Genomic DNA, 15,657 nt, shown 5'->3' on the forward strand with positions numbered 1-15,657 from the left:
CAACAATAGGGCTTAATTCACACGAAAAAAAAAACGGAATACAACTTGTTAGACAAATATAGGCACTACCTATGTACAACTAAAATGTGACTCAAATAAACAGCAACTTAATTCAATCAAGATAGAAATAATTGCACTGATTGATCGACATTTTATCACCTTGAATGACATCAAATTACAATTAAACGCGTATTCATTTGGATTCAATATTTAAATATGACCTAGATTCGCATCGATATCATAATTTCCACGAGATACGAGATAAAAGCCGTTAACTTTGATCGAGGGATCGGTTTAATAAAGTAATATTCAATAACGTGTTATTTAATGCATTTCTTGGTTTGTAGCTTACACACCTGTTAATGAAGACCTTATAAAGATACTTCGATAAATGGGAGATAGGTAGGTAAGTAGGAAGGTATGGAGTGTACTTTCAAGGTATTTTTTACAGCTGGTAACTTAGGTGGTAATTTAACTTCATATGACTACACGTTGTTAAATTGAATTACTTACTTACTGCTCGTTCTTAAACTTATCGATTACAAGTACAACTTATACCCACAGTAGCAAGCGTCTCATCTTACTTTCTTCTACAGAGATCGTCGAGAAACCCTAACTAATGATGACTCAGCTATGTGACATTTTACGCACGATTTTGTGAATAACCTGCCTCCAATGTCTCCCACTGTGTTTGGTTTCGTAATTGATTGAGAAGTTGAACTTCACTAATTAAGAACTTTGTACTCATTCATTCACGGAAATGAAAACTTGCAGAAAGTTTTGAATTGAAGACATGACTAGACGTTTTCGTTTTATGGTAAAGGATTGTAAGCAATTCTCCTAATGTAGATACTCATGTATTATATGGATACATTATTTTATTTGTGTGTTAAGTTAATTTTTTGCTTTGTTCTGTTTTCAGTGACATTGACGAAACTAGGAACGAAACTAGATCAAGAAAGTTAAGTGCCAAGAAACTTGTTATTAAGATCATTTACTTTGAGAGACCATACAAACAAATTAATAAAAAGTAATGACCCTGAAATGTTACACGGATGTTCTTAATTGAAAATTAAATACAAACAACGATAAAAAATTTAGGACGAAAGCTACATGCGTGAATTTCGACGTCGTGCTTATCCACAACCATTGAACCGGTCAACTTGCAGTAGCCAATGTAGGTCGATGGCTGCTAAGTCGTGCAAAACTTAATGAATAATTGAATAAACAAAATGTTGTATATTAAGAATCGGTGCATGACTAACAGGTATTCCAGTAACCGCTTTCTAACAGACAAGGAATAGAAATAGGAGATGACGTCAGTCTGAGATCGGATGTTACACCATCATCGGTATAAAATGACGAAGACATAATGGAACTATGGAAATTGATACTTTTTCTATTCTTCTTGCATAATGTTCCTTTTTTGAATTCCAGTTGCTGCGCCCATTTTTTTTAATGCGATGCCGAATGAATGATTGGATCGAAATAGCTGCGTTCACGACCAAAGAGATTAGAATTATTTCAATCTGCATAGAGTTTGCATTACCGCTTTCGTTGAATAATGGTATCTATGCATATAGGTACATATTAAGTTCATTGTAACAGTTCGACTTAGTCCAGTATATCTGTGGGAAGTTCTGATAAAAGTGAAAAGTTTCATCTAAGTATACGCTGACTGGTTGTCATAGTCATGTTTTTGTTATGTAACTAATGAAACATTTATGTCCAGCGGCATTTTATGTTCTACTTTTTTTGACAACGTTAGTGCTTATGCAAATTCAAAGAAAACAAAAATATCGTGGAAAGTTTGGAGTAATAAAAAGAAAAAATGTTTTTGGTCCTAATTTTCGTAATTTTTCTTGAATAGGTAGTATTATGTAATTGATGATTTGATTAGAGTAATATCTACTAAGCGTAAAAAAATCATGTTTCTTTACATAGTTCGTTAGTATTTCAATTTAATGGATGACCAAGTATCTCGGTTTGAAAATAAAATAAAGTAGATAGTAATGCAATTCAAGACATGATCGCCTATTTGTCTGTTATAATATTTTTTGTCGTAGGTACTTATCCGTAGATTAAAAAGTGCAGTTAACAGTCATTACCTACTCGCTTAAAATTATAACCAAATAGGTATAAGTATCTAGCTATTCTAAGCAGCTCATAAACACACCATTGCACATACGATTAAAATTCAAATTGACAGCTGTAAATAGATAAAATCCGTTTAACTACGCTTACTGCTTGCGAATATATGTAGACATTTAAGTTAACGTAGCATAAGTAAACCTTTTTATCTACATTATACTTTTGCACTAACATTTTACACCGCGTGATTAATTTGATAACATAATCAGTAAAAAATCTTGATCCGTAAGAACCGTATAAACTTTCGTAGGATTCTGAACAAGAGATTAATTGTATTATTTTGAGCCTATATCTTCGTATTATAAGTTTCCTATCGAATTTATAATTTTACGGATCTTATTATCTTGCGGTGCCATAATCAAGAATTTCCTAATCACTTCGCATGTCAAAGGGATTGGTCGCAGAATTTATGAGTGAAAGTTCCTGCCAATATTATTTATGTGAATTCGATGACTCAACAATGGCATGTGTTATGGTGTGAGAATTGGGTTACTGACTGGTCACTCTTACGTAGTTATGATATTTTGGCCGTTGATTTATGAAAGACTTGAGGCCCAGGAATTAAGTAATTGGGAATAATTAAGGACCTAAATACCTGAGTTCATTCCATGAACGTGATGGGTTTTAGTAAGTCTGACACTCCCTCACGCTGCTAACCCACAGCGGGGCATTTGATGATTTTCCGTAAAAGAAAGGTATTTGATAGAGCTTATCTTTCATTCAACCATGCTTAATGCAGTTTCTGTCCTTAGTGTAACGTTAGTAAGTACCTTATCGGTGGATGGAAATCCTAATCCTAAACCTACCATTGTTTGCTTTTGTCACGAGTCGACGCTGGCTGAGCCGATTCTCAATTGTTTTCACTCTCACTGTCTTCGACGACGAACGAGAAGAAAAATAGCGACAATATGAACGTAATATATCTAATAGTGGTAGGTATATTAAGTTCAATTAATAATGGCGTCCACGGTCGATTTCAGCCACGGCGGCGGCGGCTGTTCTCATTTAAGGAGATCATCCAGCCGTGCAGGTCATATTACAGTGCACCAGCATTTGCGCAGACACAGGTGCACTCCCTATTCCTTCACTCTCATAACCCGATGGGACGGCAAAATTGAATTGATCATTCCCGATGGGAATGAAGTTCAGTAGTAGTATTGACAAAAAGAAAATGAGGCAATCAATGGTTTTGGTACAAAGTCGATTACGTTATATCGGACTTAACTTGTCCCATTCATGTGCCAAACGTACAAAATAGATGAGTGAGATATTTTCACATAACCATGAGAAAGTAATATCGTTTATATACAATGTGTGAATTACTTAGTAGCGTGTATGCCGTTATTGTTATATGGGGAACTTGACACTTGAATTAGAGACGGAAGTTACAAGAAAATATGTTAAATTACAAGTTTAAGATCGTCATGTCCTGTCGTCTAACGTCACTTATTAAGTAAGTTTTCTTGGCAGGGTTTTTTACGGATTATTTCCCTACAGAGTCTCCAAAATCGTAATTATTAACTGACTACCAAGCATGATTTTGTAACGCACGCCGTTGTACGTAATCTTTCAGTTTTCAGTATGTTAAAATGTTTTTTCATCCCACCATCTCGGAAAGAGTAGTTTTACCCTTTGATATCTGAGCACAAAAGCCGTTTTTATCCTCTAGAGCGGCAAAGTGATTTGAATTTAGAACATCGTGTGCAATATGTGACTCCATTGCGTGACAATCTTGATAAGACTTTTCAAACAAATACATATTAAACAAATAAAATACTGCTTATAATAATTATTCAAATATTTAAGTAATTTTTATTATTGTTTTTACTTATATTTTTAACCTCGTTCCATTTTTAAACTGAGTTTTCAAATAAATTAGGTAACTTTAATAGGTATATACTTCTTTTTAGTTTGATACTCATATGTGCGCGCCATTTTGTTTTTTTTTTGCATTTAGTAATTTCCTCGATGAAGTGGGATGAAATAATTATTTTTTATTGTTTTGAGGTCGATTTTTAATCTCATTACATTTTTAAACTGAGTTTTTGCATAAATAAATTTTATAGGTACCTACATCTTTTTAATTTGCCATGTGCGACGTGCGTGCCATTTTATTTTTTTGAGTTTAGTAATTTCCTCGATGAGGTGGGATGAAAAGTTACGTGTTGCACTCGAGTGCAAAGATTTTTCACCTTGTGCTCTTTTGATTCCCTCGCTATCGCTCAGGATTCTAATTATAATGGATTGATAGTTGATAAGTATCAACATACAAAACCGTTTCCTTGTTATAAAATAAGTACCTACTGAAAATTCATTGCAAAACTAGTTGAATAAAATCGTGCGTATTATTATTTATGTATAGACTTTATTATTATCCGCGACATAACGTTATGTGCACGCGTAACAAATATTCATGCAACACATATATAATCTAAATAGCTTCACACGGAATAATGTTTTTATTATATCATAGGCTTATTGCACACGCTAAATAAACGCAGTGCCTTACCACTGAATATCTGTAATTATCATATAATAACCGTAAAGTTTGTATATGTGCCTTATAGGAACTTGTTAATAGCTTTGTTTGGACTTTTATATAGGAATTTATTATTCCTTATTGAGTGGTTAAGATACTACATGTCTTAGTGTTGGTAGGTGAAAGACCGTAAGTAAACGCAAAGATATGTTCGGTCTCTTCGTCCCAGCCCCGGATCTAGGGGGGGGCAAGCCGGGGCCCATGCCCCGGGCGGCAAATTCAGGGGGCGGCAAAATCAGGCGGCTGCCTGATTTTAAATCCTACATCAGGGCCGTCTTAACCTATGGTACAGTTTGGTGCAGTTGTGCGAACAGTAGCGGTTTTAGGGTAGGGCGCGGTTGGGCGACGGCCCAAGGCGCCGGATATAGGGGGCGCCCCAGGGGCCCCCAACCAATCCCTGATCACAATATTACTCCTATTTTTGTTTTAAATTTCATCAAAGATCGTAACTTATAAGAACTGTATCCAAATATATGGATAGCATCAGGGCTGTCTTAACCTTGGTGCAGGGTGTGCGAATAACACGGGCGCCACGGGCTCAGGGGCGCTGAAGCGAATTTGTGTTAAATTCCGCGTTAAATTTGAGAAATTCTCGAACAAACACTACTTTAATGTCCCAAAACTCAAAAATTTTCGCGCTCGCTTCGCTCGCTTCTTCTTTACACTTAAGTTTTTTGTCATATACAGCTACTTTTAATGTCCCAATACTCAAAAAAATTCGCGCTCCCTTCGCTCGCGGCTTCTTCACTTCATAGTCTAGTCTCCTTTTATTATATATGTTTAGGCATTTTAGTGATCCAAAACTCAAACATTTTCGGGCTTGCTTCACTTTACAGTTGTTTTTATTTTTCAAAAAGGTAAAAAGGTAGCGTCGTTTTTAATGTTCTTTTATTAATAAGAAAGTAACTTCTAGTTTCCTTATTTACGGTACTACTTTAAGTCCCAAAATTTTAATACATAGGCGCCAACACCAACAAAGAGTTATGTACGTTTGGGCTACATTTTAAGTAATTTTGTTTTGAGTTCTAAAATATAACAAAAAATTTCGCGCTCGCTTCGCTCGCGCGATCAGAAGCCATGTTCCCATGTTTTTGCATTCACCAACAAGCAATAAATTATGTACGATTGGGTTACATTTTACGTAATTTTTGCTTTGACTTGGTAACAATATATTCGCGCTCGCTTCGCTCGCGCAATCGACAACTACATATATGTCTCGCCCAGGGCACTGGTAGAGTTCAAACCGGCACTGTGTGCGAATAACCCGGCGCCTCTCTCAGGGCGCCGCGGGACGCCCCATCTCCAGGAAATTTCAATGATATTACACCCGTTTGATAAGGAAGTTCCATCGTATCACGATACTTTTAATTGATCATTTAGATTATTTTTCACTTTTAACATCCTCCAACTAATTGAAAAATTTCTCGCTACGCTCGCGGCTAAATGACAATGTGTGTGCTATTTTTCTGATGGTTTATTATTTTTATTGACGCCCGAATCAACGAACACAAATGGCATTCGCTCTAATCACGGTTTATTTTTATTTGTACATAATTCCCAGTTTAATTTGTAAGTCTTCAAACAAATATTTTTAAAAAATTCGTTACTTGACAATGTACTTGATCAGGTAATTTTGTGTCATAGGCTCAAAAAATTTCGCGCTCGCTTCGCTCGCGCAATGTTAAATGCGCTTCCGCCTGCTTGTTACTTTACAGCGCTTTTTATAACTTATTAACTTTTTGTGTACATTCATCTGTCTCGACTTTCATAACTTGGCCAACAGTTTGAGCCTACAATGATTTGGACACATTTTTTTAAGTCCTTTACCTACAAAAAAGTGACTTTCATTGGTGAAAATAAACATAAGTAGGTAGGCGGGGCGGCATTTTTCAGTTTTTGCCCCGCCTAAAAAAAATTGAAGATCCGGGGCTGCTTCGTCCTCATACTTTATGAGGTTCGCATAGCTTAGTAACAGCTACAAGAGTCGATCGGTTTTTGGTAAGTAGACTAGAGTAGAACATCTTGTCATAACGAGTTACTCCATGCTTCTGAAGACACGTTATCCAAGCTATCATTTGTACATCTTCCAATCGTGTTATGAAAACAAGATCAATATTTATAAGTTTTCAATTGAAGCTGTCTTACAATTACTTTTGTCACGACAAAACAATACTTGGAATTTACGATCAATGTCAGATCGCGAGTACAATGGTCTTGTTTTATGTAATAGTCGTAATTTGGGCCGTAGCAGACGTGGTGACCACTTTGTAGGAACACATGAAAGTGCTCAACAATAGAGCTATTAGTGTTCGTTGTCAAAATAACACAACATAACACCGCACATAATAAATATAATCATACAATAATTATCTGAGTAATAAAAGTCACTTTCGAATTCAATAGCACAATATTTCTGATCGCTTCATGAGAACACAATAAAACGAAACAGGTATGTTCTTACAAGGTTTTATGACATGTATTGAATAATAATATGGTAAATAATAAACTAGCTATTATGTCAATAAATAATAATTATTCAGTACGCTGTTTAATGATGTGTTCGTATTTTAAAATTGCACATAGAGAAAGTCCAGATTGAATCGGAGGAAATGACAAAGATTCTTCAACTATCTGACGACGAAGATCAGATGTGAAAAGCGACAAATGCACAGTTCGCGTAAACGCGGTCGTGTGAGGAATCCTAAGTTTTAAATAATAGCCTACCATGTAGAAAATGGACAGATGGATTCAACTTTGTACATAGGTATTCAATTTTCAAGGGATACTTTTTCTTCAACGACTGTTCGCTAAAGCGATATTTTTCTTAGGTTTGGTAGTAATTTTAGACACATTGACTTACTCTATTTATTTTCTTTAGATACTGTACGATTAATTGGTACAGATATTTTTAAGGTAGAAATGACTAACGTTGAATGTTCCAGAAAAAACAAGGACCGTCATATCCTTGTTACAGGTATGAAAGAAAAGTCTCTTTTAAATAAACTTTTAAAACGTAAAAAGCCGTAACTAAACGACGATCGACATTTTAAAATTGGGCATCTCAGTCTGACTAATATGTCGAATTAAAAATCCGATCATACAAAGAAGATGAGACATCGAAACAAGACTCTCTACCAATCGGTGACCACGCGACTACATACGATGCATAGCTACAAATACTTTACATAGCAGACTGTTCATCTCGCGTACAAATTACATCAATGATCGAAAGTGCATTCGGTCTCAGTTCAGTAGTCTGTGGCACAGACATAAACTTGCACGTTAACTTTATGGCTTTATATTAAATACCCAAGTCGTGACTGATGTAAATACCGTACGGAACTATATTGATAGCTTTAAAAACAAATGAAAGTTGCTTTTGGTTTTTAGATAATTGAATGATAAAAGTCTGTACAGACCTCTATGGTCAATTTCAGTAAAAGGATGCATACTTTTTTGATGTTGATCACTAAATACTCTTCAATTAAAATTCTGTACTTGCTAGACCGAAATAATGAATGTATCTAACAACTTCATTACAAGTTAAATTAACTGGAGTAAGTATATTATAATGAGCACGTTACGTCTTGGAATGAAAGTAACATTATGTACGACAGTTTATTGAATACCTCTGGCAGGTTGTATTTAAATATATAGGAAAATAGGTCATTGAGCTTTTACAATGCCAACATATATTAACTGAGCGTGCAAAATGAAAATATTGCATTGTATTGTAATCTTTGAAACTCGACTCAAACTATAAATAAATATGAAAACTTAAGACAATGCAAAAATATAGCTGTAGATGCAGATCATAATCAAAGCTCGAACGTTTAAGCAATTCAAAATTCGAATGAATATTTAAATTGTTTTCCAAACTCAAAAACGAGCTCCAATTGTTGTAATGAGGTCGAATACAGTACTCCAGTTCGTATGACATCTGTGTCGATAAGTGCATCAAACCGTGATCGGGTGTGACGCAACGCTTCCGGTTTCTATTACCTCATTGTTGGGTTCGGAAGCTCAGTGGCTCGGTCCCATTCTTTCAGTCGGTGCAGTGAAAGGGTTCGCCGATACACTTTTACCCTTCCGTTAGTCGGGTGCGCGCCACCGATCGCTCTCTTATAAATTCGGTGAAAACACAGCGACATCACATTACGAATTCGGCGGCTGTTCACGGAGGCCGACCGATACACGGAGATACTTGTTTGTGTTGTGCTCCAAACATTGTGAAGTGATTTAGTTTCATCTACGCGACGAGTATATTAAATAAGCGTCTAAAATGAAATTCACGGTGAGTTCGCGTTTTGTGGAAAAGTGCATTAGATTTAAGTGTTTTGTGGATGTTGAGGATACGAGTGCAACTTGCTTTGGATTTTAAGGACTAAGGATTTTTTAGTGCGGTTATAATAATTAATTTTTCTACTTAATAGAAAAGGATATAAAATTGAAAATTAAGTTATAAATTATTTTTCAGCAAATACTCAACGAATCAAATGAATATTCCCAACATTAACTTTAACGATTTTAAGTGCAACTTGTTATTGTATAAAATTATTTTACAGCTGTCTTTGTAATAAAACTTACAGGCTATTAAGATTATGATTATATGATAGTTTGTGCTCTTTCAAAAATATCTATAAACATTTAAAGTCATTGATGAGCCTCCACTGCAATATTTTATTACAAGAAACATAAAATATTTAAAGTAAAAGTGGGAAAGTGAAATTTTTTATAATGTGGGCGTAAATATGAACATTGCGATGCGGGTTGTCGTTAAACTTGCACTTGCACGACCGCACTATTTGGAAACCCGTTTTGGAATTACTTCTGCGTTAAATATTATCATTATAATTGTTACCATTTCGCTTAACTCGTTGCACCGATAACTATCTAGATGAAAGTGTGTAATTATTTTTTATCTGTTGCAGGTCGTTTTCACCACACTGTTGTGTGTTTCGACGTCATGGGCTGTTCTGGCAAAGAAGGTGGAAGAGCCGAAGGATAAACGTGAGGCGCTGGTGAGCTTCGGCTCGCCTGGACACGCCTCGCTCAGCTTCCAGGCGCCCGCATCCCACGGTCAGGCCGACGCCAGTTCAATCAGCGTCGGCGCAGGCTACAGCATCGGAGGAGCCAAGCCCAGCTACAGCTTTGGACAAGGATCAGGCGGACAGTTGCAATACTCCGCCGACGGGTTGTCCCAGCTAACTCCCAACGGTCACGGAAACATCCAGTTGCCTCCCATCACTCTGCAGCCCACCCACGGTGGTGCGTTTTCAACCGGTGACCTCTCTCAGTTAATGAGTCAGCTTTCCAGTAGCCTACACGCCGGAGGAATTTCTCTGCAGCCTTCCACCACAGTAGCGGAGTTCCACCAGGGAGCTGAGGGTGCCCAACAAGGTGGTCAAGAATACAGCTTCCCACAATTCTCATACGCAGCTCCTAAGCAACAGCAGTTTGTTCTCTCTGAGCAATTGCAGCAACAGTTGTCTAGTGCACCTGCATACTCCGCCGGTACCAAGGGTTTGGGTTCATACTCCACTGGCCCAGTCCTGTTCACTCCCACCGACAGCCAGTCTAACAGCGCTCCTGCACAGTCATATGGAACACCTAACTCTGGTCACTCTTTAGGCGATGCTGGATCTCTTTCCCTCGGAGGACTTGGAGGAGGCAGCCACTCATTATCGGGACTTACTCTTGGTGGTACCGGCCACAGCTTCGGTGGATCCGGACATAACCTTGGATCAGGGCTCAGTCTTGGTGGAACTGGTCACTCCTTCGGCAATTCTTACAAACACTTAAGCGGCTATGCTGGTCCCGGTAAAACTTCCTTCAAGCCATCTTCTTACTTAGGTTCATCTATACAGAGTGGAGAAACTCAGGCTTTATCTAGCCACGGTTTGTCTGGTCTCTCTGGATCGTATGGAGCCCCATCTTTTGGTGGTTTCCGCGGAGCTGGTCACGGTTCCCTATCCCTCGGCTCAAGCGGTCATGGTGTCAGCTTTGGAGGCGCTCAAGGTTTTGGTAGCGGATCGTCTAAATTCCTTGCTCCTGTTTACCAGACAACTAAAGGTGAAGGATTAGAGAGTGCAAGCGCTTTCTCGTCAGGACACGTAGCTCCTCCCGGAACCACATATGGCTTCCCTTCCTCCTCATATTCCAACAATGCTCACGCAGCTTCTTCCAACAAACCTTATTACGTCAGTGCTAAACACCACCACCACTCCTCTCCTAGCAGTTTCGGAGAAGGAGGCTCATCGTACAGAGCGCCTGCTTCCAGCCACAGCTCTCTAAGTTCGTTTTCATCTGGCCCTAAATACAACTTTGGGGGATCAAGTTCCCTTTACTCACCGAAAGATACTTACGGCGCGGCCAGTGAGACTACATACAACACCATTAAATACAGCGAAGAATTGAAGCCACGTGCTCATTAAAATAAATTGTTGCAAATAGTTTTGTGTAAATAGTAGTTCACAGTATCGTGTGAGGGGTGTGTTGGGTGTAGGCGTGGTGCGAATGATTGCATGGTGTGTATGAGCGAAAGTATTGCTCTTGGTACTATTTATTTGCGTACGTTCCGCTAATTAACTGTGCGGGCGAGCACTTTGATTCTCACCGTGAGCGTCAGCGCGTACGTGTCGTGTTTTGGTTATCTCGTCGGTGTGCTTTCTTTTCGGTAACATGTGTATAATTTGTATAATCATGCAGCTTGATATCTTACATCGCAGACTGGTTAGAAACTTGTTTTCTTAGAAATAACAATATCGAATCGTTATCCACATCTAATCCAAACAATCACCGCTTCAGACTGTTGTGTGTGACGACGTGAATTTCTGTAAATATAGTAAATAGTTTAGGTTGTCTATTTATTATTTTATAATTTTAGTTTTTATGGTTGTTATTGTTATAATAAAATACCAATAAAATAATTGACTTTCATTTTCCCTGACTCAACACATCATGTTAATAGCTGGACACTATGGAGTGGAAAAATCATTCAGAGAGCGTAACTTCCACAGGAAACATGATACTGCTTGAGTAATCGGCACTTGGCGCGCATCGCCAGTTTCACTCATATGAAAGTACTATAGGAAATTGAAATAAGCCTAATACCGGCCGACGGGCGTTGTCGCGGGCTATTTCCGCGTAATGACTCGATCGAACAGCACTATGTTCTGAGCTAGTTGACCATTCGGCTGATTGAGCAATAGGTTCTCTCTCAATTAATATCAGACCGGATCTTGATTCGGAACTGTCGAGAAAGTAGAACATTAGTATCTAATTAAAACGGTAGCAGTAGGAACAAGTAGGTGAACGACCTAGCCTAAACATTGGCAAGACAGATTATATCCGTTCGTACCTATTATGAAATCTCTGTTACATAATATCCACCAAACAATAGTCCTTATAAAAGTGGGGCGATTCACATGACTGTTGTTACTTGAACATTGTTATAGTTTTATGAAAACGGCACATAACATGCCCAGAAGATGATCGATTAAGAGCAGATCATGAATATTACGTGTTGTATGACACTTAACGCATAATGGTTGTTATTGTAGGCTTTGTGTAAACAGTTACTTAATACTTCATGGTCGAAGGAACATGTACTGTCAGAATGGAAGCGAACTGCATTCACTTCCGAATTCTTAAACGCTAAAGTCCTTACGCAACGGCTCACGTTTTAACTGCCACCTAGGTATTATGCATTCTGAGTGCTGTTGATGGAATCTGGATTTCTATTGTGAGCACAATGATGTTGTTTGTCACAATATTAACATTCTTGCGTGTGAAGATCCTCGAGATATATTCGGCACTTTGTTGTGTTCAGATGTTGTACCTGCATTGTGCAAGAACTGTTTTTCTTGGTTTATAATGTGTGCATGTCATAAAGAAGTTGTATAACAAGGTATTTCGGTTTTGGAAGTGGTTTTATGACTCCTCGTAACAAATTCTTCTTCAAAAATTAGACTTCAATTTAAACTGTGTTTGAGTTTTCTTGTTTATGAATGAAGAGTCATCGAAATTTTAAGATCATCATCTCTGTTCCATTTGTTGCAGATTCTTTTGTACAGTAATCTTATGCGTAGTCAAAACAAAAATATAAACATTATTGGAAAAAAATAAACGATAGCTGTTTATTTATTTATTTAACGCATATCTGCTTATTAATTTCTTTGTTTACCTTGTGCTAGATTGATATCATAGTAATTTATTACTGATACGTATGTAGTTGATGTTTCGACAGGTTGAAGTTTCCTTATTCACGAACCTGGAATTTTCATACTACCTATAGCCATGCGCAGTAGTTACACTTACTTCACATTGAATATCATAAAAAAAATAAAAATAAGAACTTGTACAGCGAATTTTAATGCGTGTTTTAAACTTTGGGAGGTATATGAAAGAATTAAGATGGATTTTCAGGGAGAAGGCATGTTACTCACTGTAGTAAAATCGTACCTATAACACACTGTGGTGATTACTACTTGGTACCTGTGCATGCATAACTTATAGATCAGTGGTTCTTAACCGGTGGTCCGCGGACCACTGGTGGTCCCTGGAGGCATTCCAAGTGGTCCGCGAAGCTTAGCTTATAATTTAGACTTATAATTGCGAGCAAATGTTTTCGCATGGACGTATATCGGGTGTGTCGTACCTAGTCCCCCCATTCATGAAAATGTATGTTTGGGCTACATTTTACGTAATATTTGGTTGAAGTCCGATAAAAATTTCGCGCTCGCTTCGCTCGCGTATTCAGAAACTATATGCCCTTATTTTGGCATATGTCAACAAACAAAAAGTTAAGTAGGTACGTTTGGGCTAAATTTTACGTAATATTTAGTTTAAGTCCGATAAAATTTCGCGCTCGCTTCGCTCGCGTATTCAGAAAGTATATTATGGCCCTTATTTTTGCATTTGTCAAGAAACAAAACGTTAAGTACGTTTGGGCAAAATTTTACGTAATTTTTGGTTTAAGTCCGATAAAAATTTCGCGCTCGCTTCGCTCGCGCGTTTGGAACTACATACGTGAGTTTTACTTTATTTGCATTTGCTTACCTACACAACTGCCGACATGCGTTTAGCTTTGAGTAGAACTGACCCAAAAATTCAGTTTTTTTTTATAAATAATTAAAGAAATGAGTGCTAATTTAGGTAAACCGATGAGGTGGTCCCCGGCAAGACAAACTTTAGTAAAGTGGTCCCTCATGTCAAAAAGGTTAAGAACCACTGTTATAGATTAATCGAGCATGCCCATGATAAATCTTAAAATTATGTCACTGGCATCTTACAAGATTGTTCAGTTATGCCAGATCGACTCTATAAATAAACAATATCGGTCCGATTGACCGACTAACTTAATTCTGTCGCGCTTGAATGGTTATGTTGGTAAATGAGTATTTATTTTGTTTTCTTAGTTTTAAAAAAAAACCCTTAACTCGTTATCTGCCATGCGTAAAGGAAAATTTTAATTTGGGCAGAGGCTCTGATATCCGATAAGGTGGTTTATAAAATAGGTGTTCAGATAGACTTGAGGTTGATTTGGTTGGGAGTTAAATCGTTGGTTGTTTTTTTTTTTTTTAAACTTTATACATATTTTATAGAATAAGTAAATATTTCCACAATATGTACATAAAAGCTTCAGTTCAGAAACAAATTAAAAACCAATAACGCAATTTTCCGAGCTAACCAACTGATTAGTATTATGTGCGAATTGCTGGCAATAACATAGCGTTTATTCTATCCGCTAATAAATCACCTTTGATTTTACAGCTTGATCGCACGGAACGTTTAATGGCTTGAGAAAAAACGTTAACTGATGCTTTGCGTAAAACGTGGTTTAACCTCGACACGGTTTAATGCACCCGGTATTGGTGATGAAGTTCAATGTAACTGATTATTATCGTGTTTATCGTCTTTTCTTGTATCGTTAAGTTATCTTAAGCTAGTACAAGTCTGTTAACTGTCAACTGAGGTATCTTGGACTATAATATGCACAATATAGTTAGCCTCTTATAAGTAGTTCAGCTTGCAAAAGCAGGCTGCTAGATTGATCCAGATTTCCTGATTCCTGTTGGGTCACAGATCAGAGAATTCCTGACCTAAGACCTTTTCTAGACTGTTGACGTAAGAGTGTTTCTTGAGTTAAAAACAATCAAGGAACTTGATTTCTTTAATCTCATGTAAAAAGTGAATCACCTCATTTTGTAGCTCGACTTTAAAAATGTCTGCTTTGTTTATGCGTTGAGTGTTTGTATTCATAGTAATTAAATAATTAAACATGTTATAGATAATCTCTTAATCAACTGATTGAGGCATGCGTGCTTTCCGCATTACTTTTCGCATTCATAGAATCTACATCGGTTCTATATAATTTGCATTACGATGTGTTCATTTTAGTATTAATTATGAATTACTCGTTGAATACAGTAGGTAATTGAATTGTGTCTTCTTTGCTAGAGATAAGTAACATAACTTCTTTCAGCATTTGGTTAACGTTAAAGCTAGTAGGTTTTCAACAGCAGGAGCTACTCTCGAAAGGGATCAAGACAGGTCCTATAGTGCACAAGCATATCTGCTTACACAGGTGCTCTCTCAATACCTAGATGTCAGAAAGCCTTGATAAGAAATAAACTCTATTTATTACCCTTCCAATCTGAGTACCTAATTTCATAATTAGACTTTATAATACTTCCTGAAGAAACGTAAACCTGTATACTATGAGTAACATACAGCTTTATGAGCTGTAGTTACGCTAATGCAATCAAACCGTCAGTGATAGAGGCATTAATTGTACGCATAATAACATAGTGTATGATAGACAGGGCTTTATTATAAGGGAAATGCGCTTCATTTCCTAATGTAATTTGTAATTATTATTCCATGTCCAGTCTATTAATTCCATGAGTACCAGCTAAAACTATTGAGGCCTAAGTTTACGGATAACATAAACGTCAGTTTTCCGT

The 15,657-nt window shown here is 37.2% G+C and overlaps 1 protein-coding gene across 1 annotated transcript; it reads left to right on the forward strand.

Moving 5' to 3' along the window:
• Nucleotides 1-8,826: 8,826 nt before the first annotated feature.
• On the forward strand, nucleotides 8,827-11,619 carry LOC110379811 (hornerin). Its single transcript, XM_021339619.3, has 2 exons — nucleotides 8,827-8,984; nucleotides 9,622-11,619. The coding sequence occupies exons 1-2, from the start codon at nucleotides 8,973-8,975 to the stop codon at nucleotides 11,122-11,124; spliced, it is 1,515 nt and encodes a 504-aa protein (XP_021195294.2). The 5' UTR covers nucleotides 8,827-8,972; the 3' UTR covers nucleotides 11,125-11,619.
• The last annotated feature ends 4,038 nt before the right edge of the window (nucleotides 11,620-15,657 follow it).

The sequence above is a fragment of the Helicoverpa armigera genome, chromosome 16 (assembly GCF_030705265.1).
Source record: "Helicoverpa armigera isolate CAAS_96S chromosome 16, ASM3070526v1, whole genome shotgun sequence".
NCBI lineage: Eukaryota > Metazoa > Arthropoda > Insecta > Lepidoptera > Noctuidae > Helicoverpa > Helicoverpa armigera.